Here is a 27,851-nt window from a genome sequence, read left to right on the forward strand (position 1 = left end):
TGTCGGCGATGGACGTGCTAGATACAGGCCGTTTGGCTGTCGCTGGATACAATAAGAAGACAAACTGCAGCTTTATTGATCTGTTTATGTTACAATTTGATCCTGATTCTCAAGAAAAACCGTTATTATTGACGTCAGAGCCTTACTATTCTGAGGAATTTTTCGAGTTTGGTTCAGAATGGCGGTCTGTTTGTTTCCTGGATGATCGTCTGTTTTTAACGTGTTGTAAAAATACGATAACATTGTACGATAGTAGCAATGGCGGTCTGGTCAAGCAAGGGAAGTTTAACGGTACAGCCTGGTGTATGACAACCAGAGATGGGTTAGTCTATGTCGGTTTAGGATCCAATGAGGTGATTGTCTTAGATGCAAGAAAATGGAGAATAAAGAAGACAATCACCTTAAAAGGATTAAGAGGTAGAGAATGGCCCGGGGATATAACAGTTAGTAATAATAAACTGTTTATCTGTACAGACTTTAGGAGAGCTTTAGTGTGTAATAGTGAGGGAGAAATAGAACAGGAATATACAAACACACAGTACAGATATGCATGTAGTATAACAGTCAGTGAAGAGAAAGGATTAATATTTATATTATGGGGTAGTGGTGTGGGTAGACAAGTTGTTGTTTACTCTCTATGTGGGGGTCATTCTTCCATCTCTGGGGGTCATTCTTCCATCTCTGGTGGTCATATCTTGGCTTCTTTTAATGTTTCTCATAATTCCAGGAGAATCAGGATCAATAATAACATAAACATATTGTTTTTGGTTACTGGAACAACTGGAGAAGTATATGAATATCACACAGTAAGTACTAATACAGGATTTATAGGCCTATGGTAAAAATTAGGACTATCACTTTTATTAAAGCAATCCTTTGATTGAAGCTTAACAAATTGGGTAACATTCTATGCGAAAAAGTTAGGAGAAGATACTTTTACATGTTTTGAGATCTGCTTTGCAAAATTTAAAGAAAATTGAGAACATTTTTTTCCATGTGATTTGCTGATTCTGATAAGGTTGTCTTGGAAGTGTTTCTGTCAATGTACAAATGGGAAATTTGTTTTCCTTATTATCTCAGCCTTCATGCTTCAAATATTGACAAAATTGGTACTAGGGAATGCGGAATTTTATTAAGAACACAACTTTTACTTGTTTGTTAAGAGAGAGATCAAAATGGTGGAAAATAGAGTGCAAAATTTTAGGAAAAATTAGGCCAGTGGATGCTTCTTACACTTTGCAATACTAAAGCAACACAATAAATTTGGCAAATATTTGTTCTTATTTTCTGAGCTTATAAGCTGCTAATTTTTACAAATTTGGTATCAGTGAATGCGGAATTTCATTAAGAACATAACTATTACTTGTTTGTTACGAGGGAGATCAAAATGGTGGAAAAGTGAGTGCAAATTTTTTTTTCTTCAAAGTTTTAGACCATAGGATGCTTATTGCAAAGTGCAATAATACAGCAACACACAAAATTTGGCAAATATTTGTTCTTATTTTCTGAGCTTATAAGCTGCTAATTATTACAAATTTGGTATCAGTGAATGCGGAATTTTATGAAGAACACAACTATTACTGGTTTGTACAGAGGGAGATCAAAATGGTGGAAAAATGAGTGCACAATTTTATGAAAGTTTAGGCCATTGGATGCTCGTTGCACTTTGCAATATTAGGGCTACACACTAAACTTGGAAAAAAATTCTTATTTTCTGAGCTTACAACTTACAAGCTGTCAAAATTGGTATTACTGTAGTGAATGCAATCATATATAGTCTCAATAGTGCAATAAGTGAAATTTTGTTTGGCAATGATGTCTATATAATGAAAATCTAGGCCAACAATTCTATGAAAAGGGATGCGAGATGAATGGTGCATGGCATACAGCTCTGACAATAAAGTATTTGTTTCTTTATCAATACTTTTGGTTGTCAAATATACAAATGTGACATAAATCAATGTAAAATGTTGTTAAAAACACCAGAGGTGCAATTTTCCATGATATGAGATAAATTTCAAGAAAAAGTAAGGGCAATATTTTTATCTTAATTTAGGCCATGGTGATTAGCTTGGCACTAGTTCACATGTATAGCAAATACTGCAGTGATAATACACGTCTTGATTTGATGACAGTATTAAAGTCTTGATAAAATGATATGACACAAGCTTGCTTCTATTTTGGGATGTAGTGCAGTTTATTTTGGTGCAAATAAGTCAAAATTGCAGATAAAGAAGGGAAAATTTGATTTTAGCCCGTGGTGCTAATTTTCACATGGTCAACAGAGTTAAGACTGCAAAATTCACAAAGCCATTGATATCATTTTTCATTACTTTTGAGGAGAGAAAGTTGTAGTTAAGTACAGGCTTTACTTTAATATGGATTGTATTGAGTCAGTTGGCAGTCTTATTTCAGTTCTATTCGAATTAGTTCATTTCACTGATGGCCAATGATTTCCAGTAATGCACAGTGTAATGTAGTCCTTATAAGTAACAATATATAAGTAACAAATTTCGGATTAATTCCTGAGAAATTCCAAGTAGGTACAATTTAGTTGTACTACACTCATAATGAAGACCATATAGGAATAAGCAGGAAAATGGTGGCAAAAATGGAAAATGGACTGTGCAGTGTATTCCTGTCAATTTTGTGACAGTAACGATTATAGACATCACTTTGTGCAAGTGACGATACACAATATCCTGCTCGATCGTCTAAATGTGCAGTACATTACTTAATTGTAGTGACCAAGCATACAGTGTAATGTATGCAATTGTTATGAACATGGATTAAACATGATCATTACTATCCATTGCATAGGAGAGCATTTATACCACATGTCAACCAGTGTAAGAACAATGGTCTTCATGTAAGGCCTTTTTTGGTTTCGATGAATATCGTAACCTATACAGTATGCATTCATAATGGCGTATGTGTGTGTACGGGTGGGTGCGTGTGTGCGTTTGTGACCCCCAGCTTGTAAACACAATATCTCAAGAAGGGAAAGCGGGACCAACTTCATGTTTGGTGTGTGGATGTACCACATTGAGCACAAGTAGCCTATTGATTTCTGTGGAGGTCAAAGGTCAGTTGAGGTCACCAGGGGTCAAAATGTGGAAACCTTGTAAACACAATATCTCAAGAAGGGAGGCTTAGGCAGACCTCATATTTGGTGTGTAAATGTACCACATTGAGCACAAGAAGCCTATTGTTTTCTGTGGATGTCAAAGATCATTTAGGGTCACCAGGGTCAAATTGTGAAAACCTTGTAAACACAATAGCTCAAGAAAGGAAGCTTGGGCAGACTTCATATATAATGTATAGAAGTACCACATTGAGTACAGGAAGCCTATTGTTTTCTGTGGAGGTCATTTAGGGTCGCTAGGGGTCAAAATGCCAATACCTTGTAAACACGATATCTCAAGAAAGGAAGTTGGGGCAAACCTCATATTTAATGTGTAGAAGTACCACATTGAGTACACAAAGCCTTTTGTTTTCTGTGGAAGTCAAAGGTCATTTGGGGTCACCAGAGGTCAAAATTTGAAAACATTGTAAACCCGTTATCTCATGAAGGGAAGCATGGGCTGACCTCATATTTAGTGTTTAGAGGTACAGTACCCCATTGAGTACAACAAGTCTGTTTGTTTTTGGTGGAGGTCAAAGGTCTTTTGGGGTCACCAGAGGTCAAAATTTGAAAACCTTGAAAACACGATATCTCAAGAAGGGAAGCTCGGACCAACTCTTATTTAGTGTGTAGACGTACCACATTGAGTACAGGAAGGTTAATGTTTTTGGTGTAGGTCAAAGGTCATTTGGGGACAACAGGTCAAATTGTGAAAATTTTGTAAAATTTTGTAAAATTGATATTGCAAGAAAGGACATATCTCATTGGTTTGTAGATGTACATACCATATTAACTTTAAGGAGCCTATTATTGCTTTTGGTGGAGTTCAAAGGTCATTTGAAGTCAGCAAATGCCAAACATTTACTTCACTCCCCTCTTACCTGTCTCTCCACACTAACACATCTTCCTTAACATAATATCCTAAGGGAAGCTTGGACAGATTGCATATTTGGAATGTAATTGTACCACATTAAGTACAAGAAGCCATGTTGTGGGCGGAGGTCAATGGTTCCCTTACTCAAAATCCATATCTGGCCCATATATGGCAATTTGTATCTGGCCCATATCTGTGCCATATATGGAATTTATATCTGGCCATATCAAGAATTGGGCAGATATAACTTGATATTAGATAAAGGCCATATCTGCCTCAGATAAAACTTTATGGTTCACTTTTTATCTGAACCAGATATGGTCCATATATGGCAAATCCATATCTGGACCATATATGGCAAATCCATATCTGGCCCATATATGGCAAATCCATATCTGGCCCATATATAGCAGATCCATATGGCTTATATATGGCAAATCCATATCTGGCCCATATATGGCAATTTGTATCTGGCCCATATCTGTGCCATATATGGAATTTATATCTGGCCATATCAAGAATTGGGCAGATATAACTTGATATAAGATAAAGGCCATATCTGCCTCAGATAAAACTTTATATGGGTCACTTTTTATCTGGACCAGATATTGTCCATATATGGCAAATCCATATCTGGCCCATATATGGCAAATCCATATCTGGCCCATATATGGCAAATCCATATCTGGCCCATATATGGCAAATCTATATCTGGCCCATATATAGCAGATCCATATATGGCTTATATATGGCAAATCCATATATGGCCCATATATATGGCAAATCCATATCTGGCCCATATATGGCAAATCCATATCTGGCTCATATATGCCACATCCATATATATTGCCCTTGGCAAATCCATTACTGCCCCATATTATGATAAATCCAGATTGAACTAGTTAAAAAAAAAATGGCTTCATCTGTGCCAGAACTTCATCTGGCGATTGTAAAGAAATATAATTTGAAACCAAATAAGGGCAATATATGACGCATATAAAGCAACTCTTTATTTACTGCTTAATTATCTGGCCATTAATTACATTTCCTGTTTGATCCATCAGCAGGTATTTTTCTCTTTCTTGTTTCACTTTACCCACAGTATGTCCAAGCCTTTACAAATAATAAACTAATATTAAAAAAGGGTCTTCTGTTCAGACGATTATTGAGGCAATATGACCGTCAGAACAAAAATACATGGTTAAGAGAATAAAATATCCTGGCATGATAAAATGCTCCACGAATTAATTGGCACTTGAAAGCTTGCTTCATGACAAAATGCCCATCACTCTGCCGTCTCTATGCTGTCTTCAGTCTCTGCAAGGTCTGCGAGTCCTTTTCATCGACACAATTTTCAAAACAATGACGAAGACATAAAGTCGGGATTACTTTATTCCCAGCACATTCCAAACCCAATTGTGTACATAACTTTTTTTTGTGACACATAGTTTTATTTATGACTCACAATGCTTCCAACTAGAAAGAGATTTCAAAATCATTTCAAGTTGTGTCTGACAAACCAATCTCCAGACATTTAGACCAAAAAAAGCAGGGCTTAATTGGAGGTAAAGATCAACTTATCTTGGACTTAAGAATCTGCAGTTTTGGCCTCAAACATATCGCTAAAAAAGCTCCTTGCTGTTACCTAATCCGACTGCTATGGTCATAAAATGACCGCTGTTCAATAAAATACTTGAAGGTTGAGTTCTTTACTCTTCTGTGGTCCTGTAGAGGTTGATACTAAATTGCAGTGTGCTATTCCCGTATTTGATATACTTGCTTTAGTAAATAAGTTCCAGGAGGGCGATATATGTTCCATTCAGTATTGAAGATCAGTCCCAAATATGTTGTTTCCATCCATTCCAAAAATATTCTTCCTTACTTCTGACTGTTCAGTTCACTGTAGAATCCTTTGCCAATGTCCTAACTCAATAGGTTATTTTTTACAAATCTCCATCACCCTTCCAATTCTTTCTATTAAATTTCCTTCTGTTCTCTACCCCTACCATGTGTAAACTGTTTTCCTATCTCACTCGATCCCAGAGTATCAATACACATATGTCCTTTGTTCCAAAGAATTCACAATCTTAAATGTATATTCAGTTATATCTCGCTATATATGGTTAGATAAAACTTTATCTGCATATCTGGATAGACTCTATGTCCAGTTATATCTGGCTTTATATCTTTATTAGGCCAGATACAATTTTATATGCCTATCTGGATTGTCTCTATATCCAGTTATATCTGGCTTTATATGGCTATATCAAACCTGTTATAGATATCTGGATTACAAATACAGTATATCCAGATATATCTGGCTTCATATGCATGGCCATATCAAACTTTATATGCATATCTGGCTTACAATTATATCCAGTTATATCTGGCTTTATATGGCCATATCAAACTTGATATGGATATCTAGCTAACAATTATATCAAGATATATCTGGCTTTATATGGCCAAATAAACTTAATATGCGTATCTGGATTGACTCTATATCCAGTTATATCTGGCTTTATATGGTCATATCAAACTTGATATGGATATCTGGATTACAATTATACCAAGATATATTTGGCTTTATATGGCCATATCAAACTTTATATGCGTATCTGGATTGACTCTATATCCAGTTGTATCTGGCTTTATATGGCCATATCAAAATGTATATGGATATCTAGCTAACAATTATATCAAGATATATCTGGCTTTATATGGCCAAATAAACTTAATATGCGTATCTGTATCTGGATTGACTCTATATCCAGTTATATCTGGCTTTATATGGCCATATCAAACTTGATATGGATGTATCTGGATTACAATTATATCAAGATATATCTGGCTTTATATGGCCATATCAAACTTTATATGCGTATCTGGATTGACTCTATATCCAGTTATATCTGGCTTGAAGTTGATATGGCCATATCAAACTTGATATGGATATCTGGATTACAATTATACCAATATATATCTGGCTTTATATGGCCATATCAAACTTGATATGGATGTATCTGGAATACAATTATACCAAGATATATCTGGCTTTATATGACCATATCAACCTTTATATGCCTACTGTATCTGAATTGACTCTATATCCAGTTATATCTGGCTTTATATGGCCATATCAAACTTTATCTATCCAGATATAGCCAGATATAAAACCAGATATGGAATTTGAGTAAGGGTTGTTTGAGTTCACCAGGGGTCAGATTGTGAAACCATGTCTTACACAATCTTTCAACAAGGACTGATGTCATACTTACTGTAGTATGTTGATGTATCTATCACATTTAGTACAAGAAGCTTGTTGTTGAGGTCAATGGTCATTTCAGGACAGCCTGTGTCATTGTGAATTTATTGTTTGTCACATCCCACTGCTTTTCACTTTATTACTAATATCAAGTATGTTGCACATCCTCACTATACATTATGTCAGATTCATGCAAAAAATAGCTGAATGTGACATCATTGAAACCACTATTCATTTTGCATTCTGGTTATAAATGTCACCAGGCCATGTACTAGTAAATTATGTCTAACAGGATTAAGTAACCCAGGAAACTTGGTTTAGCATTATAGTTGATAACTGCGAACAGTTTTCAATAATTACATGTTTCACATGCATTGTTTGTCATGAAGCTGTGTAAAGCTCATAGTGCAGTAGCTACACATAAAGTTTAGTGTATACACCAATCTTGAAGAAGTCTTGACAGTGCATATGGACTTTGATTATTCAGGCATTTGTGCTGCAGCACATGTAGTTTAGCTGTGCAACTTACAAGCATAAACCATATCTTCCAGCCTATAGTGCTTCCAAGTAAGTTGTGTACTCATTCAGCACATATCTAATGCAAGATTGTAGGCTTAAATAAATGAATCTGTAAGTAAAAATCTGTGTAAAATACAACACTGCCTCAATGGTTGACATAGTAATTAATATGTTAACTCATGAAAAACAACACTGTTAATAATTAAGGAGAATGTAAGAGGTAAGAAGGGGTAAGGAAAGGGTGATTTGTGTGTGTTTTAATGTTACTGACCACCTACTGTACATTGCCCAGAGTAGAAGACAATTTAAGTAGTTCCCTGTCCATGATTACATTCCCATGCAAACATGGGTCACAATGTACATGTAGCTTTATTGGTTAAATTTAAAGAATAATGTTTAGCCCAATCAAGAATAATTATAAGTTGGTGGCATCATTAAGGAAATCTACAACAATCTGACTGATACAGCTTCAGTATAGAAGCATTTACATGTACAACTTAACAATCAATCCATCCAATTGTCAGCTTTATAATACTATTATTTTTTTCTAAAATAAATATTGTAGTTGAAGTAACTCAGGTAAATCACAGTCACATTATCCATACCTTCATCATACTAAAAGAAATCCCTTCTTTGAATGTGTGTTGCTGTCTCAATGCCTCAAATGTCTTCTTCTATTTTGTTTTATGGTCTGCTACCACCAGTATTTTTATTTAATTTTTTTCCATTTTTGTTTGTAGAGTGACATCTTTACCTTTGATAACCTCCTGATGCGCTCAGAGTCATTGATTGAGAAAGATGATTGTAAGAAGCTACTTGACTACTTTGAAGTTCCAGCTAAGAAATCAAAGGACATTACTAAGAGTGATGCACCCTTTTCATCTCTTGTCCACCATCTCAGAGAGGCAGGGAAGGTTTCTGTTGATGACATCAACTATTTAATGACAGCATGCTCTGACAAAGGACTTAGTAAATTGATGGCAGTATTGACCATCTACCAACAAGCTCAAGGTATGTTTATATTAGAGAGCTTCACAAGTTAAACATGTTACACTATGTATGAATCAAAAAACATGCAAAAGCATTGCCAACACTTAGAATAGATGCGATTTGAGGTAACATGCCATTCATATTTGCTTTCTTTAATAAACCCTTGTGTGATACGAAAATGACCCTCAATTTTAACAATTTGATACAAATATTTTGATAAATAAGTTGGCAAGAAATTCAATAACTGCAATGGCCTATAAAATACTTCAACCCAGTTAAAGAGAATCCAATTCGGATGTTCAGAAGTGTAAATTATTTCACACTACATATTTCATGCAAGTTCAAGGTCTTGCATTATAATCAAATCTTTGTATAAGTCTGTAACTTATGGGACACACTCAAAAGTTTGGATTGGGATATGTTCAGATGAGATTGTTAAAATATAGGAATTTCCTTTCCTCTTAAAATTTTGTAATTTAATATCCTTGCTATATTGGAAGATCATTGAAGGGCCTTGAATTTGTTCAATTGCTCAGAAGCAGGGCCAAAATCAACACTAAGGAAAGTAAAAGATTTGAAGTGTCACCTCAAATAACATGCTAAAGTTGGACCAAAATATGAGCTCACTAAATTTGGTGAAAGATTGTCACAATATTTTCCTGGAAGTTGTACAGCATAAATAATTAAGATACATGACCTGTGTTTATTTAAATAACTAAATCTCTTGGGTTCAAGACAGTTTTTAACCATGTTTGCATCTTATATGTTTTCTTTTCAGATTCAAAGTTTACCAAAAAAGTACTAAGAGATCAACTAAAGGCATTAGAAGACAAAAGGCAGGAACTCTCTCACAAACTAATTGAATCAAAAGAAGAAAAACAGCAGCTCACTAGAAGACTATGGACAACAGAGGAAGAAAGACAACAATTGAAAGACACATTGAAAGCAACAGAGGGGGAAAGACAACAACTGTCTCAAAGACTAAAGACAACAGAGCAGGAAAGACAACAATTGAAATATACATTGAAGGCAACAGAGGGGGCAAGACAACAGCTGAAAGGAACACTTAAGACAATAGATGAGGAAAAACAACAATTGAAAGATACATTGAAGGCAACAGAGGAGGAAAGACAACAACTGTCTCAAAGACTCAATACAACAGAGGAGGAAAGACAACAGCTGACTGGGAGACTAGAGACAACAGATGAGGAAAAACAACAGTTGAAAGATACATTGAAGGCAACAGAGGGAGAAAGACAACAACTGTCTCAAAGGCTCAATACAACAGAGGAGGAAAGACAACAGCTGAAAGGAACACTTAAGACAATAGATGAGGAAAAACAACAATTGAAAGATACATTGAAGGCAACAGAGGAGGAAAGACAACAACTGTCTCAAAGACTCAATACAACAGAGGAGGAAAGACAACAGCTGACTGGGAGACTAAAGACAACAGAGGAGGAAAAACAACAATTGAAAGATACATTGATGGCAACAGAGGAGGAAAGACAACAACTGTCTCAAAGACTCAATACAACAGAGGAGGAAAGACAACAGCTGAAAGGAACACTTAAGACAATAGATGAGGAAAAACAACAATTGAAAGATACATTGAAGGCAACAGAGGAGGAAAGACAACAACTGTCTCAAAGACTCAATACAACAGAGGAGGAAAGGCAACAGCTGACTGGGAGACTAAAGACAACAGAGGAGGAAAAACAACAATTGAAAGATACATTGAAGGCAACAGAGGAGGAAAGACAACAACTGTCTCAAAGACTCAATACAACAGAGGAGGAAAGACAACATTTGACTGGGAGACTTAAGACAATAGATGAGGAAAAACAACAATTGAAAGATACATTGATGGCAACAGAGGAGGAGAGACAACAGCTGACTGGAAGACTTAAGACAACAGAGGATGAAAGACAACAATTGAAAGATACATTGAAGGCAACAGAGGAGGAAAGAGAGCAACTGTCTCAAAGACTCAATACAACAGAGGAGGAAAGACAACAGCTGACTGGGAGACTAGAGACAACAGATGAGGAAAAACAACAATTGAAAGATACATTGATGGCAACAGAGGGAGAAAGACAACAACTGTCTCAAAGGCTCAATGCAACAGAGGAGGAAAGACAACATTTGACTGGGAGACTTAAGACAATAGATGAGGAAAAACAACAATTGAAAGATACATTGATGGCATCAGAGGAGGAAAGACAACAGCTGACTGGAAGACTTAAGACAACAGAGCAGGAAAGACAACAATTGAAAGATACATTGAAGGCAACAGAGGAGGAAAGAGAGCAACTGTCTCAAAGACTCAATTCAACAGAGGAGGAAAGACAACAGCTGACTGGGAGACTAGAGACAACAGAGGAGGAAAAACAACAATTGAAAGATACATTGAAGGCAACAGAGGGAGAAAGACAACAACTGTCTCAAAGGCTCAATACAACAGAGGAGGAAAGACAACAGCTGACTGGGAGACTAGAGACAACAGAGGAGGAAAGAAAACAATTGAAAGATACATTGAAGGCAACAGAGGGAGAAAGACAACAATTAAACGATACATTGAAGGCAACAGAGGGAGAAAGACAACAGCTGAAAGGAACACTAAAGACAACAGAGGAGGAAAGACAACAATTCAAAGATGCATTGAAGGCAACAGACAAAGACTTCAGACATACATTGAATGCAGCTGAGAACAAACTGAAGACATTGAAGGATGAGAAGGAAGAATTACTTCAGCAGCAGAAAGAGGTTAGACTTCGCATAACATGTGATAATAGATATCTGATGACCAAGTTACCTGACTTGGGTAATGAAAATTTATTATGAATAAGATTAACCATTCAGTTAGATCTAGTGGTGTTAAAGTGAATTTGTAGCTTACCATTTGCAGACACAACATGTATTTTCAGAAATTAGGGAATGTTTATGTGTTCAACAGCAGAGGTCCAATGATGAACATATTAACAGCTCTTTATCGCAAGATTTTTATACAAGCATGATATTTAGTTCATGTGATGTACATTAACTCTTTACATATTAATAGAGGTCAAAGGTCATTGAGGTTAAGTGAGGTCAATCAAAACATGTAAAGGTAAGACAATCAAGAAGTGGAAATTTGACAAAGATCCTTCTAGGCGTGAAACTTTTACATGAAAAGTACAATATCCCTATTGTATTTAAAACTTTGAGTACTATACCTAGCCTACAGGTCTCTCTGTTTTCCCACTGTAGGTAAAAATATTTAATCCCTTAATTCATCTAAATGCCAGATCATTCAGAGAGTTTGCAATGCATGGTTGTATGATCTTGAATCCTTTGTTTATATGCAAGTTCTCTACTAAACTGAAATTACACCACATTATTCTAATTGTTTAGTTACAAGTTACAGTTTAAATTAATTAGCTAAATAGAGGAATTCTGCATGTGCTATGGTACAATATGTAGTAGATTAGAGCATAATATAGGACTTATTGACCATCAAAACATAAAATTAATCAAACAAATTGATATAATTGAACGGCTGTCTTTCAATGTGATAGGCCTACATTCCTCTTTCTAGAACAGTAATTCCCCAATTCCTGGCCGTTCCCCCTGAAAGAGATCACAGTTATCTGCACTAATCTACTTTGAACATGTGATTTCTCTGAGCCAGGTAGTAATATTGCAATACACACACCCTCAAGTAAAGATCAAAATCTTATCAGTTCAGCCTGCCTGGAAATAAATGTGAAGAAATTTGAAAACTTGGTAAATATGTTCCCTTCAGACATGACGTACTTCACTGCTAGTATAAACTTTAATATGTTGCAAGTAATCACTGGGAGGTGCATCCCTTTTGTCTCTTTCACTGTGACAGGAGCTGGAAGAGGCTAAATCAAGTCTGAGAGCTACAAAAGATGAACTTGTGAAGTCTCAACTGGAATATGCCAAAGAATCCATGGCCTTACAAGAGGTCTTGAAACAGACTAGGGAAGCCTTGAATCAACAAGAATTGGTAAAGCCCCTTTCATTCTTTCCCAGATCGGGTGTGAGTTTTGAATGATCCGTAGCGCAAGGCGATTTTGCGCATCCAGGACGGGTTTATATGGGTCCAGTATGGGTAACTACGGCGTTGTTATGGGTTGATAAGGATTGTTACAGATATCTTCCCCGGTCTATCCCGTATATGAACAGAAAACTTAGGGTTCTACTACGGCTTTCTACGGGCTGTTTATCCTTGACGGGTTATTACCAACCCTTCACAACATGTTCCAACCCATAGCAAGTTGTATCAAGCCGTAGTGCATATGTACCAATACTTGGCGCGATCCGTTTCCATATATACCAATACGTACCTATATTAGCACAAACAGATCTACGGGTCCTATACAGGGTATTTTATCTATGACTCTTATTTTTGTAAAGCAAGTTCAAATATTTGACAACGTATCGGAAGGCCGGATCTGTACGGGTTGCCACAGATTGCTACGGAACATCCCGATTCATGGTAGATCAGACCCACGGATCATGTGCCGGATGTACCGAGCAGGCAAGACCGGGTGCGCAATCTGGGAAAGTGTGAAATGTGCTCTAAAAGTATGATTAATTAAGTAGGTGAATTATTACTTAAGATCAGTGTGTATGTGTGGCCAGTATACCACCAGTAGACAAGAAGTTTGTGTTTATGATGTTAGGATCATATTGTGATTAAACTATTAATGTCTTGAATTTATGATAAATATTCCACTGTTGAAGGTATTACAAGGTGACAATATAATCTTGAGCTTTACAGAAAATAGTTCAATGAGTTTAAAAATGTTCTAAATTCATGCTCGATTTGATTACATTCAGTGTAAAGTGAGTAAGAGTACATTCACCTGTGCTAAAATCAGTTGGTTGAATCAGCTGAAGACATCACTGGTGTAACTTGACAGTTGATAGATAGGAAAACTGAGGTTCTTTTGGTTACTTATCATAGGCAGACTATGCAGTCAAGTTGGGTTGTGTGGGTGCGCACGGGTGTGCTGTGTACATATGACACCCTAGATTGTAAACACAGTATCTCAAGATCGGTAACCTCTGCAGTTGTCATATTTGGCATGTGGCTTCCCCACAATTAGTAAAAATAACCCTATTGGTTTGGGTGGAGGTCAAAAAGTCATTTGGGGTCCGCAGAGGACAAAATGTGAAAATCTCAAAAAATCTCCAGAACCCGAGATCAAAGGAGTTCATATGCACTGTAGGATATAGCCTTATGTAGTTTTTCCTTTACAAGTTGGTGTAGTCGATCAAGAGTTCATTTAAGGTCACCAGGGGTAAAAAGATCTTCAAAATAGGAAACTTTGTTGGCTGTATGTTGTGGCTTCCTTATAATGAGTACAAGAACCTTATTGCTTGTGTGGAGGTCAAAGGTCATTTGGGGTCATCAAAGATCATATTCTTTAAAGCCTTATACAAAAGCCTTGTAAACATGATATATCAAAAAAAATAACATAGCTCATATCTGGCAGGTGTCTTCTTTATAGTGAGTACAAGAACCCTTTTATGTTGGGTGGAGGTCAAGGCAAGTAACCGCTGGGAGGCGTTTCCCTCTGGTCTAAGGTTTCAGTTCATCAAATAAGATATCTTTTCTATGTATTTATTTGCAGGCTTCATATGCATCTGTTACGGCGGATGAAACCCTCCTTGAAGAATGTGAAACTCCAGACATATCACAGGAATCAAGTTTGGCAGGTAGTATCATAATGTAAAGATAATTTACTGTTGCTCAATGTGAATTTCAAGCAGCCAGTACAATGTTTCCTTATATCGGTCTGTCTGTTTTTAAATAGTCCTACCTGCATATCATCAAAGCTGTCAGGTGAGAAGTAGGAAGAGGGACAGAGGGGGTGGGGGGTGGCTTGAGTCTATTTAATTAGTGTAGATGCATTGTCAAACTGTCAATCATGTTGAGATATTGAAAGTCAAGTGAGCTGTACACATGTGTAAATAAATCAAGGGGTATCATGGAACCAAGTTGAATCTGTTTTAAATGGATAATCGGGGAATTAATTGATTTGTGACATTAAATGCCAATGCGGATTTGATATGGGAATGATTGTACAAGATGCGTAGTCTTCCTTGTTAATCTTTTCCTGGTTCTTCTTTCTCACCCGAAGCAAAACACTGTCACTAATTTATCTTAGTCCTTTAATCACCAAACTGCTATGGAACTTCAAATGTTGCACTACTCCTCTGGTAGTCATGTGATCATTACCTAATACAAACAAAATATCACATCTAGGTATCTTTTGTATAACTGAAACAAATTTATTGCAATTAAACTAAGGTCATTTGGGAGTCGATCATAGACACATTAAGGAAGGCTAGACCACTTCAAAATGTCAATTAGGAGATGTTTAAAAATAAACATAACAACCATGGAGGGTCATGTGATATTGTGCTCCATGGTTACATTTCAAACTGGTATCATATTTATTGTATAAATGTATCCCTTTTACAACTAATGTCATCAGATAACTACCAAAGTCTTGAGAAAAACTTGAGAAACCTAGAATTTTAGCTAAGTGATGCACATACCAATGTTTACTGCAATTTTTCAATTGCTAAGATGGCTAGTTTCTTTAAAATGATTGAACTGTGGATGAAACACATGCAGCATATCAGGACTGTATGTGTACAGTGCACATTGACGTAAGTAGCAGACGACAGGATTCACTGTTCCTTAGCAACACAAGCCTAATTGCCTTAAGTGCACTAACAAGCACAGATTAAAAAAACATACATGGATAGCGTCAGGAGCACATCACAATACCCTGATGGTTGGTATGTTTTCTGAGTGTAAAGTGTGACATATAGATTAATATACATATATACGGGGTAAAAAAAGCATAAAACATAAGGCATATCAACACCTGCAATGTCTTTCTTGTGAAATATTGTAGAAAATAAAAGCCTCATCTAATTCCTCTTTATTTCCTAATGTTTCTACTTTTTCTGTCATCACACCCCCCTAAAAGCTGAAGAGTATATTTATGATTTGGAAATCAATTTTCATCTAAAAAGGTGACAGTTAAAGTTGCTATGGTAACACAGATGCTTGTTGTGTACATGAGGAGTTACATCAACAGTACTTCAAAAAGGAATTTATTCATATTCAAATTGATTATATCTTCTTCTGCTATTGAACTGATTTTAAAGAAATATACTTTGTTGTTATAGATTAATGTGATACAAAGCAATCTAATAATCAAATGAAAAATTGGAAAATGTGATCTCATTGATTATTTAATAATCAGTTTTATCAATTGTTTTGTTGTGCTTAGTATTATCTTTAACTATTTGTTATTCTTACTTTGATTTACGTTTCAGCTGATTACGGCAGATTAATGGTCAATGTTGCTGACGATCTTACTCTAGACAGCACCCTGAAATTAGCAACTCTATTTGGTCTACCACCGGGAGAAACTGATATGCTACGCCGGGTCTCTCAGTATGAGACACCAGGAATCACTCTGATTAACTTCATGAAAACACGAAACATCATCAACATGTACGATGTCACTAACCTACAAAAGGGTTTGATTTATATTCAGCTAAACCAAACAAATGAAAATCTTTTAGCTCCATATCAGTCTAAAGTTGACCCATTTCAGTTTGAAGAAAACCAATCTCCTGAACTGCTTGACTGGCCAGGTAGGAACGAATGTATGGATGCAATCAGAATACATAAAACAAAAATAGTACAGTAAAAACTGTAGAAATGTGTGTGAGTCAGGCATTAACATTTAGCTTTCAGGCAATTTGTCACTTCAAACTACTAATTATAATGGTGTATTTATGGTATAAATGATTACAAGTGGATCTTTTGACCAATTATATGTCGCCATTTAGTTTATTTCTTTATTGTACAAAGAATAAAATACATAACTTTTCTTTAGTTTAGGTCCAAGGATTAGCTAATATTTCAAGGATCTATGTAAGCCATCTGGTCACACTTAGACACCATGCTAGATTCTTTTGATACACCTGTTGTCTGCTGCCAATCATCAAATTCTCTAACATCATATTGCTTGTGTTACATATCTATTATTTTTTTTTCATTTTGATTCCTTCCATAATACCTCAGCTCTTTCACAAATCAATTGCAAGGCTTTTGTATTGTTGAAGAACGTTTCATTAATGTGGCTCAGTATGGCAAATGATGATAGTCGTAACCTTTGCATTCATGATGCCGTATGTGTGGGAGTGTGTGCGTGTAAAAACGATATCTCAAGAAGGGGAAGGTCGGACCAATTCATATTTGGTTTGTAGAAGCCACATTGAGTACAAGATGCTTTTTTTTGTGGAGGTCAAAGTCATTTAGGGTCACCAGGGGTCAAATTGTGAAAAACTTGTAAACATGCTATCTCAAGACGGGAAGTATGGGAAGACCTCATATTTGGTATGAAGGTGTATAACATAAAGCTAAAGAATGCTTTTGATTTTGGTGGAGGTCGAAGGTCATTTGGGGACAAAAGACCAAATCGTGAAAGCCTTCTAAGCTTGATATTGCAAGAAGAAAACCTTGGACAGATCTCATATTTGGTTTTTAGATGTACCATATCAAATTTAAGGAGCCTATTATTGCTTTTGGACAAGGTCAACGGTCATTTGAAGTCAACAAATGCCAAACATTTACCTCACTCCCCTCTTACCTGTCTCTTTACACTAACAGGTATTCTTAAACATAATATTACAAGGGAAGCCTAGATAGATCGCATTTTGGGGGTATGGTATTGTACCACATTGAGTACAAGAAGCCTAATGTTGTGGGCAGAGTTCAATGGTCGTTTGAGTTCACCGGGGGACAAATGTCATATTTAGTTTGTTGATGTTCAGTATCTATCACATTTAGTACAAGAAGCCTGTTGTTCAGATCAATGGTCATTTCAGGACAGCCTGTGTCATTGTGAAGTTATTGTTGTTACATCACACTGCTTTTCACTGTATTACTAAAAGATCAAGTATGTTGTAGACCCTCACTACGTATACATTATGTCAGCTTCAGGAAGAAAACTGCTCATGTAACATCATCGAAACTACAATGCATTTTTGTGTTCTGGTTTTCTATATCAAAGCATTAGTTACTGGTGATTGTGTTTCTATTATTCTATTTTTAGTTGAAAATGTCAAACTTGTCCCTGATGATGGATCAACTCCATCACAAGCTTCTGATGAAAGAGAGGAAGATTATGACCAGAGTAAGGAGAGTTTGATGGAGAGAACAGAGAGAGAAGAACTACCAAAACAAAGAAAAGATTCAACTATACTTGAAATGAGGCACAATCACTCATACATTGAACATAGGATAAAATGTGAAGGTGGAACTATTAGCATCATGGGGGTACATCTGACTATTCCTGAAGACACTTTATCCTGTGAAGGTGTAATTTCTGTTAAAGTGATTTATGATCCTGACATACACCTCCCTGGAAGTGCACGTAGAGGCAGAATGACACCCCTGATCAAACTAGAGCCAGAAGGACTCGCCCTCAACAAGCCAGCCCAGCTGACTATTCCTCACTCTGCTATTATCCCTGAGCCAGATCGACATGATGTTATTATCTTCACTGGTCTGAAAAATGAAGAAAATTTACAAGAAGGTAAAGATGGTGACCAAAGAACACTTTAATTGCATTTGATGTAAGCAGAAGTAAATTGAGTTAAATTCTGAGAATCAGTAAGGTAAAATATATCTAATTTAATAAGCTCTTCATATTTACTGTATTTAAGATTACCAAGTTAATATATTTTGTATCATATTACTTATTACAGGTGAAATCACTTGGACCGAAGAGAAATCTGTTGATTGGAAGCTAGAACCGGAGAGGATCAGTCTTGATATTAACATCCTGAGCTACGTCTTTGTTAATTTAGTCAGCCAAGAAACAGAACAGAAGCATATATTCCGTATTGTTCCATTTATTGACGGGATACTGGATGCCAAAGATGATGTTTTAATAACTGTTTGTTTCTGTAAGGACAGTGATGAAGAGTACAAGGTGAGGATAATTTCCTGTTACCGTGGTGATATCTGTAGCAGTTTGAGGTGAATTCTGCATTGTGCTGTGATCTGTAGGTCGGATACTGGGAATCTTGCTTACTTTCATGATTTGTATAAGGAAATGTTATCATGTATTACTGGCAAATTATGAAGTGATTGGTGAAGGGTACATTTGTGTGACATATTTATTGATTCATTATGAGAAGAAACACCGTTACATTTGAAATACCAGACATTTACACTTAATTTGCAACAATGATTTTGAGGATCTGATAGAAACAAGCAACATTATTGGTAATTTTATTAATTTAAGGGAACAGAAGCTGCTGTTACTTGCTACAGCAGTATTGATGAAGAATAGTGAAGCTGCACAACAAATTGCATAATTGACTCTGCTTTTTGTTCATTACTTATCCATGTTCTTTTGGTTTAGTTGTTGTTAGAGGACCATAATTCCAAACTGAGTCTAGGAAACTATACAACATTTCAAGTTACCCGGACATTGAATGACGGCAGAGATTATGCCTCTTACATTGATCTGATGATGTTATCGCCCGGTGATAGTTACCATCTGATGAAGGAAGAATCAAGAAAGGTTTGTAATCACCAATGCTATTAAAATTTGTCTTCTAACATTACATGTAAGACTAGTAGTCAAGGATTGGTTACCTGAAGTGGATCAAAATGTTGTAGTGGTTAGCATTTTGGCCTTACAACTACTACTTTCTGGTTATAAAAATACCCAACAGTGACCATAATCTATGCAAACGTCTGGTGGGCAGTGTTGTTTAGCAGAATCTTGTGAGGGATGGTATTTTCAGTTGATGAATTAGGAAGTGAAGTTTGGTCCTATATTCTTTCACATGGTTTAATAAAAAGTTTCACTCACCATGGCTGCACTTTTGTGATCATGAATGGGGGTGTCTTTAATTCACCTCCCTTTGTATTTTTAGTTAGTTTTCAGGTGCTGTGACAAATTTGCAGGACAATTAGGTGGCTGTCCTATAAGCAGAAATGAGTGAGCCAATTACATGTATTCCCAGTAATTCTCTGAACACTCATCAAAAAGAGTAGGATTGATGTAAGCCAATATTCATCTACAATCCCATTAACATCTATGGCTCGACTTTATTTCTGTAGGGTTTCTACCCCATGGGACAAAATAAACCTAAATATTGTTATGGAATTCTTTGATACAATTACCAGGTTTTCAGTTAGTTCGTTTCTATATATGTATGGAATTGTTTCTTTGAGTACATACTGTATCAAGCATTCTCATCCTCATTATAACTGATTTTCAATATCTTTAATCCATTAGCGTGTAGACATTGATCACCTCTGTGCTGCCAGTAGAGTCTCTCATCAGTTCAGACTTAAAAGAAACAACGATGGAGACACTGACATGGTTGATGTGAAGTTAAAAGTATCACAACATGAGAAGAACCAGACAGCCCTTGTCCTCCAATCAAAGGTGAGTTATGTCTGCTGTTATTGTCTTTCAGCTGTTTGTGTTCTCATATGACTCTTCATAACATAATTCTCTCTTCTGATCATTTCTTTGCTTAGTAATATCCTGTCTGCTGGAAGTCTTGCAACTTTTTTTCAGGCTGACTGAATAATGTCAGTGCTGCGACTGAATTATAGTTATTTGTTGGCATATTAAGAGTGTTAGCTCAGTGGTTAAAGCCGGTGCCTTTCAATCATAAGGTCCCGAGTTCGAGTCACTCCAAGATCAATTTATGTCATCCAGTTACAGAGTTGTTGACAATTCATAATCATGGACATTAAAATATGAATGTAAGAGACTGACTTCGGTCAGCTTGCTGCTATTAGAAGCCACTGATGGCTTCTCCGCTAATTCCTGCTTGCAGAAGGATCTAAAATACATACATACATGTTCTCTCATGGATCCTTTCCTTTGTAATATTCATAGTGGATGTCAATTGAATTTAATTATATTAGTCTGTTATTCTGTAATTGATGAGTAACTCAAAATACAGTGAATTGCTGAAAAAAGGTACATATCATCTGTGGTTTATTTAACGCACCGGTCAACAATTACTGGAAACTTGTTTTGTGGGTATCTTAGGTACAAATAAATACACCATAAATGATAGGTATGTTGTCATCAAGATTCCTTTCCTTGGGATTTCACACATTTATTATGTGTTGTTCTATGTCTGTTTCAGCCCAATTTTTCTACATTACATTTCTTCTTTAATCCTATTCAGTCACAGGGGTGTGATAGATAGTCTGCACTATTGTATGTTAACAATTCTTACATGTAAAGTTTCATTGGTCATATATTTTTCGGTTTGTTTCTTTAGGTGAAGCACATTCTCTTATCTCCGGAAAGCCAAGAAATTCTTTTTAGAGAACAAAATCCAGGTGAGTTTTTAAGTGGAATTTGAACAAATGGTTTTACTTAGTTTTAAAATCCACCCTGAACTGCTTATTAGTGAAGTTGAAACAAAAAATGAATGCTAATAGTCTTAGACATACACCAGGTAAGTGTGCATTAGTAGAGATGAAAAGGTAAGCATACATACAGAACATGGACCCAGGTGAGTGTCAAAGTAGAGGCGAAAATGTAATAGCATTTGGTTTTAGAAGTAAACATACCTAAGTGTCACTTATAACAACTAAGTTATTGAGAAACACCAACAACTACTTTGTAGCTCAAAGCAACTTTTGTAAGTGAAACTGTATACAAGACTAGAATTTATGCACAAAACGAGGGCTAATAGTTGAAAAGTTGCATGCAAGTTGTGGACAGTATAATTAACCAATTTATTGTGTGCACGCACCAACGTTCTCCATGCAAAGGTTGCATGCTTCTTGTGGGCCAGTTGTGTACTTACTTGTGCATGTTAGTTGTGAACATTGCTCATTGTTCAAACCTGGCACACAATTAGCCTGTGATTCATGCAGTCTTAGTGATACATGCGAATCTAGTCTTCTCTCCTTTGAATGTAATGTGGATGTTGTTGTCCTCACTTTCAGACTTAGACAAATATGAAAAGTTGAAAGGAGACATTGCAAAGCTTCTGGATAAACAACATTGTAAACAGCTAGGTATGGTCTTTGGGCTCACGCCAGCAGAAAATGAAACAATTCAGGAAGCAGCAGAATCTGGAAAGACGCTGATGAAAATATTGGATGAAAGAGAGCTCATCATGCCAGACAGAATGATCGGACTGTATGAAGGATTGAAAGCTATTCACTATAATAAGGTGGCAAGACTGGTGCTGGAGTACATTGATACGTCACAGGAGAAGAATGGAAAGGAAAACGGAGGAGAGAAAGATGATAAGAAAATGGTTTGTGCTTTGTAAAACATTGTTAAGACTTAACACTTTAAGCGTGAAGCAAAGCAAAAGTCAATTTGAATAAAATCAAGATCTTACAAGGTTAGAAGGCCTAGTACAGACTGTACTTTCTGATATGAAAAGTATTCTTTTAGCTGTTCTACAAGTCTGTCTGAAAATTCATCCTTGCACTAATGGTGACAGTTTCTGCTTATACCTAAAGTTACGTTTATATATATCAAATGTACAGGAGGTCTGTGTAGAAATTTACTTAGCCAAATCAAACACAGTAAATAGTTTTCTATCTTCATAAAGAGTTATAAAAAATGTGAAATTTATAAACAATTTGTACTATATCAACATTATTGTTTCAGGTAAAAGTTCCAGGGAAACCGGTAGTCATTTCAAAGAGGGAACCACAATTGTCAGTCAATTTCAAAATTTTGATAGAAGAGGGATACAAGAAACTGGATGTCCAAAGAGCCTTGAAATTGTCTCATGGAAAACTGGACTTGGGAAGACGGCTATTGCTGCTTGCTAAGGAAGAGCATGGTAAAGTACCCATATAGTCAGCTACATGGGTATATCTTATTTATGTCTTCCTGAATTTAGTAACTTAAATCAATCTAGGACCACATTTCGTTTCCTTAGCTGCTTCAGTGCTCATGGAAGAAAAAAATATTTTTATTTATATTTTTAGGAATATTACTCACAAATTAGCTCCAAAATAGAAATGTAATCTAGATGCTGTAAATAACCTACTTCTTGTTACTGTTAATGAAAATTTCTCTTCTACATCTATTTCCATTACTCACATCAAACATGACTTATGTTCACTCTTCCTCCTTTTATTATTGTAATATCTACAAATAGCCAAAAGATTAAAGCAGATTTGTGTTCAAGAGGCTATTTTCATGATGTGAATTGAAACAGTATATTTAATTAACAGATGTTTAATGATAGTGGCAAAATACTTTCCTTTCACATGAAATATATTACTTTTCTCCTCCAGAGAGACTTCCTTTGTTCCCAGGGTCAAATCTTTATAAAGAACAATACTTTGATCAGCGTGGAGGAGAGATGTTTATCGCAGGTGTTAGCCTGCATGTACCAGCTGGGGCACTACACACTGGAAGGATTGTTAGTCTGTGGGTTTCTACTGAACCTGCCATTAAAGGACCTTCCTCAAACAAGAGTCTCAGGTTGACACCCTTTGTGAAATTTGGTCCAGAAAGCCTTACTTTACACAAGCCTGTCACATTGATTATTCCACACTGTGCTTTCACTACAACTAACCAGATGGGTCTTGATGTGTACTCTGGTGTCTTACAAACAGGTCTGTTGTTTACTTTTGCCGTGTGTTTTTCTACTCCAGTGAGCGTTATATATAGTCAATAATATTTCTTTTATCACAGAAATATGTCTATGTGCTTGTGTGTACCACCTCTTGACTAGATGATATGCTTCAAAGTGCATAATGGTGTTATTTGACACTGGGTGTGTGGTTCCATGTTAAATGAAGAAGAAAAATGCTTCTTCTGTAGAGGTCAAAGTCTGAAACATTGTAAGCAGAATGATTCAAGAAAGGTTGTGTGAACTTCATATGTACTATTTAGAGTCACACTTGATATGTGAAACCACCTGAGTATACACACACAATATTGGGAAGAAATTCAGTAAGCCTTCTGACTCTGTGTAATGTAAAAGTCAATATCTCAAGAAGGAGGTATTTTCCATCTCCATTTCAAGAAACGTTTAGTTGTACTTTGAGAGCAAACATTTCAAATGAAATAAGCAACATTTCCAAAGGGAAATAATACCCTTGAAGCTGTGTTAAACTTCAGGGTTTTATCTAGTGACCTTGCATCCATGCATAGAGTTAGAAAGATAATAGATTACTATTTTGATGTTCTATGTATGCAGTGATGCATTTTCTACCACCAGACTATCCCTTTAAAATCATCTGTGGTATGTGTTAGGATGGGTGTTCTACCTTCACCATGTTATAAAAACTTACAAGCAAAATGTTTCAAAATTTCCTTCAGATAATTCTGTCAAATGGAGCTTAGAAAGGAAACACCTCAGCTGCTCTATGAATAGTCAGCACCTTGCAGTTAAAGCTGAGAAACCCTGTCTCATTGGTCTTCATGTCCCTTTCATACCTAAGATGAGGAAGCGTGTTTGTATTTTACCGATTGTAAACAGAGTCTCTGATTCGGGGGATCAATTGACAATCCATCTTTGGTTTCATAATGATGACACACTCGAACATGAAGTAAGTAGCAGCTTTTGTCAGCTCAAGTGGTATTGCTAAATAACTTATGGATTCCAGTTGTCTGCCCTTCTGTATGACACATGGTTCATGGTTCATACACAGAAGTGTACAGGGTTCATACATTGTTAACCATAGCTATTTAACGATGGAAATGGTAAAGTTCTAGCTTGATGCCCTACAAACTTAAACCTCTCCGACAGTCAATAGTGATGATGTAGGTAAGGGAAGGGTCAAGTGAGATAAGCTGGTTAAGGCTATCTGTGGTCATTAATGGTTGTAAATTATAACTTTGCAGTGGTCAAAAGCACACTGATCAGATGTCCTAAAACAAAATTGAATGTTAATAATTTATTGTTGGTGGTCATTGACAACTGACAACAAGTCAATTGTAAATAAATGTAATTACAGACACATTTGTAAACACACCTGACCAGGTGTCCAAGATTAGACAGCAAAGATTAATATTCCAGAACATAGGCTGTCAGACTATTAAAGATCTTTGATAATGCATCCTATCAGACACTCCATTATATTAGATATTCATAGTATCTCCTTTTATTTCTCGAAGAATGACCACACCAGAGAGGGCGATACGGGGGCGCAGTTATAGCTTCCTGGTCATACATAGGACAACTGAGCAATGTGTGCATTGTTGTTAATATTCAAATTTACATAAATAATCATATAATATTAAATTGTTTCATTTTTTATATTAATAGAGTCTTATCAATGAAGAAATCTACCAGCAAAAGGGAACCATAATTCATGATCCTGTGTTTGTTCATCTCAAATCTATGGCTTCAACTTTACATGTTAGCACTAACTCCAGTACCTCACAGTGTAACCCACATCCTAGAAAAGTGGTTAGTAATATTTGTTAAATATTTTTATTTATTTGTTGGCAACATGAAAAGAATGCAGCTAATTCCTGTTCCATGGGTAATTTGCATTTGTTGGAAGAAAAGTTATATGCATCTATTGAGTGGTATGTATATAATGTAAGCATATGTTGTTATTGAAATAAAACATTATCTTATTTTAAAATTGCCTCCTGCTGCCATTCCTATGATATTCAATTAATAAAAAGTGGTCAGATGGTCCCAGCTGCAGTTGTCTATACAGTTGATTTCATTCTGGAGAAGTCCTTCATTCCATCCTCATTGACTATCTATGTATCGATTATATAAGTACTTTGTAATGTGTATAACTGTTATATATTTTTTATTTATTTGCTAATACGAATAATCATTCAGTTCAAAGCTTATAAGAGCTGAATAGAATATGAAGATGATAGTTTATAGTCTAGCCTGAAGACCAAAGCCTTATCAAATGACTTTACAATCTCAATATGCATAATTGCATTAGTTGGTCATCTGTCAAAATAAAGTACGAAGCTACTTTACAAATCACTTTGCATTTTCCAATGTTTACACCTGGATGAAGACAGGCAGTTGATGTTAATTCCCCTGCCCAAGGCCAGATCATAACGATACAGTCGACCAGTACTGGGACCTGCATTCTTTTAATTGCAAGCCTGGTGCTCTAACAACTTGACCACCATGTTAAAGGCTCTCAAAAGTTTGATAAATTAATAATCATCACTTGATTTTTCTCACTTCAAGGATGTCACTATGGAAACCCTATGGTTGAAGAACAGACACAAGGTAGAATTCCATCTTCAAAATAAAGGGCTCAAAGAAACTGTCAATCTGGAAATAGAAGCAAGATATGGGATGTCAGTGAAGAGTCTATTCCAGTTTAATATTCAGTTGCAGGTAACTTGATTTTGGTTTACATTAACACAAAGAAAACTTTGCATACAAGGAATTTAATGTTCACTTTGGATTTATCTTAACTACCGAGACTCCTTTTATATTTATTTATTTTGTTTTTTTACCGTTATTGCATTCTTTAATTCACTCATGTTTTTATTTCTATTGAAATCTCTACTTTGTTTGCCTAACTTGATGAACTGATTTCCGTAATGCAGGATTAAAACATAATGTATCCTTATTATAAGCCATCTTCATATCACAAATGTAATACATACCAAATATCATAAACAGTTAGTACTAATTAGCATATCTTAACATTATCACTTAAAACCACAGTTTTATACACACTGTCAAATGATTAATTTCCTCTTCACAGATTGACAAATTACTACATATTGACCAAATCAAATCTCCATTCCAGCACATCCTACCGGAATGTGAGTATAATTAATTACATGATTAAAATTTAATAGCATGTTAATTAAATGTAGGCGATTGTATATAAAGTGGTGATGTTTGCTTTACAGTCCTTTCATATGAGAGTGTACATGTACAGTAATCTTACTTTTCATACTGCCTACAATTCCTTACATATCAGATGTGTGTACCTAATCCTACTTTGCATAGAGGAGTCCTGGCTGCAATTGCCATGCCAACTGGTAGACCAACTATCAGCTATTTGCAATATTTGATATTAAGGAAAATCAGTTCTGACACCAAAGCAACAAATGTAAAGACTGGATATATAGAATGTATTGAAGTCTCAATGCAGTGTAAACTAACAAATGATGAAATTCAAACACCTGTGTTGAAAATATACATTCTGGAGTGAAATCAGATTTTATATTTAGCACCATTGAAAACTGAGCTTTTAAAGTTTATTTTGCCAGTGTGTGTAAGAAACACATCACTGTTGTCTCACAATTCTGAATGTTTGCATGAAACAGGTTCTGATGAATTAACTGTATGTAGAGTAATGTATTTAATGTATTTCCAATTTCCTTTTCTTTCAACCTCACAGACATCATCAAATCTTTTGATCTGCTAAAGCAGAACTTATCAGAACATCTTGATGTAGACCAATCTACCCTGCTGGCAAATATTTTCCAACTTCCCGGGGAAGGAATTACTGATATCAAGAAGCACAAAACACCAGGAACTCTTTTATTAGAGAAGCTGACCCAGAATTCACTGATATCTCCCACAAACATCACAAAATTGGAAAATGCCCTAACAGAACAAGGCAAAGAAGAAAGTGCAAAACTGGTCAGAAAATTCAGAAGTAAAAATCCTGTAGTTCAAGCAACAATGTGCCCAGAATAATGACTGAGATCATAATGTGGTTAATTGTAACCAAATAATGATGAATACGAACATCATATCACCAGTGGAGCTGTACCCAGGAATTTATTCACTTGGGGGGGGGGGGGGAGTCGGTGAGACATTTTGTACAAACTATTTTTTACAGTTGGAGCTTATAAACACAGGACTATATATAAGTATAATTACACCTGTAGGAGTTACATGAATATTCTCTTCCCTTGTCTAACACTGTTATGTATGTATATACTCTATGTGACTTCGTCCATATTGGTAAACTTGCCTTTAATAGGCAAACAATTACAGTAACATATACAGACATGTCAGCATGTGTGTGTGCGTGTATGTGGCCCAAACCT

General features: G+C 35.9%; 1 protein-coding gene across 1 annotated transcript; it reads left to right on the forward strand.

Moving 5' to 3' along the window:
* Positions 1–8: 8 nt before the first annotated feature.
* Positions 9–27,851, forward strand: LOC139964903 (uncharacterized). The gene is made up of 19 exons (XM_071966959.1): positions 9–806; positions 8,523–8,793; positions 9,551–11,538; positions 12,647–12,784; positions 14,418–14,502; positions 16,141–16,464; positions 17,931–18,413; positions 18,586–18,812; positions 19,248–19,409; positions 20,133–20,285; positions 21,142–21,202; positions 21,818–22,134; positions 22,497–22,674; positions 23,135–23,458; positions 24,168–24,397; positions 25,117–25,260; positions 26,020–26,172; positions 26,549–26,609; positions 27,194–27,851. The coding sequence occupies exons 1-19, from the start codon at positions 9–11 to the stop codon at positions 27,493–27,495; spliced, it is 6,399 nt and encodes a 2,132-aa protein (XP_071823060.1). The 3' UTR covers positions 27,496–27,851.

The sequence above is a fragment of the Apostichopus japonicus genome, chromosome 23 (genome assembly GCF_037975245.1).
Source record: "Apostichopus japonicus isolate 1M-3 chromosome 23, ASM3797524v1, whole genome shotgun sequence".
Lineage (NCBI taxonomy): Eukaryota > Metazoa > Echinodermata > Holothuroidea > Aspidochirotida > Stichopodidae > Apostichopus > Apostichopus japonicus.

What these genes read in the sequence shown, in the direction of transcription:
- LOC139964903 (XM_071966959.1), top strand. Translation starts at nt 9, where the DNA reads ATGGACGTGCTAGATACAGGCCGTTTGGCTGTCGCTGGATACAATAAG. An exon ending in CATCTACCAACAAGCTCAAG is followed by an intron (nt 8,794 to 9,550) that starts GTATGTTTATAT and finishes TTTTCTTTTCAG; the next exon opens with ATTCAAAGTTTACCAAAAAA. An exon ending in TGAAGGAAGAATCAAGAAAG is followed by an intron (nt 19,410 to 20,132) that starts GTTTGTAATCAC and finishes TTAATCCATTAG; the next exon opens with CGTGTAGACATTGATCACCT.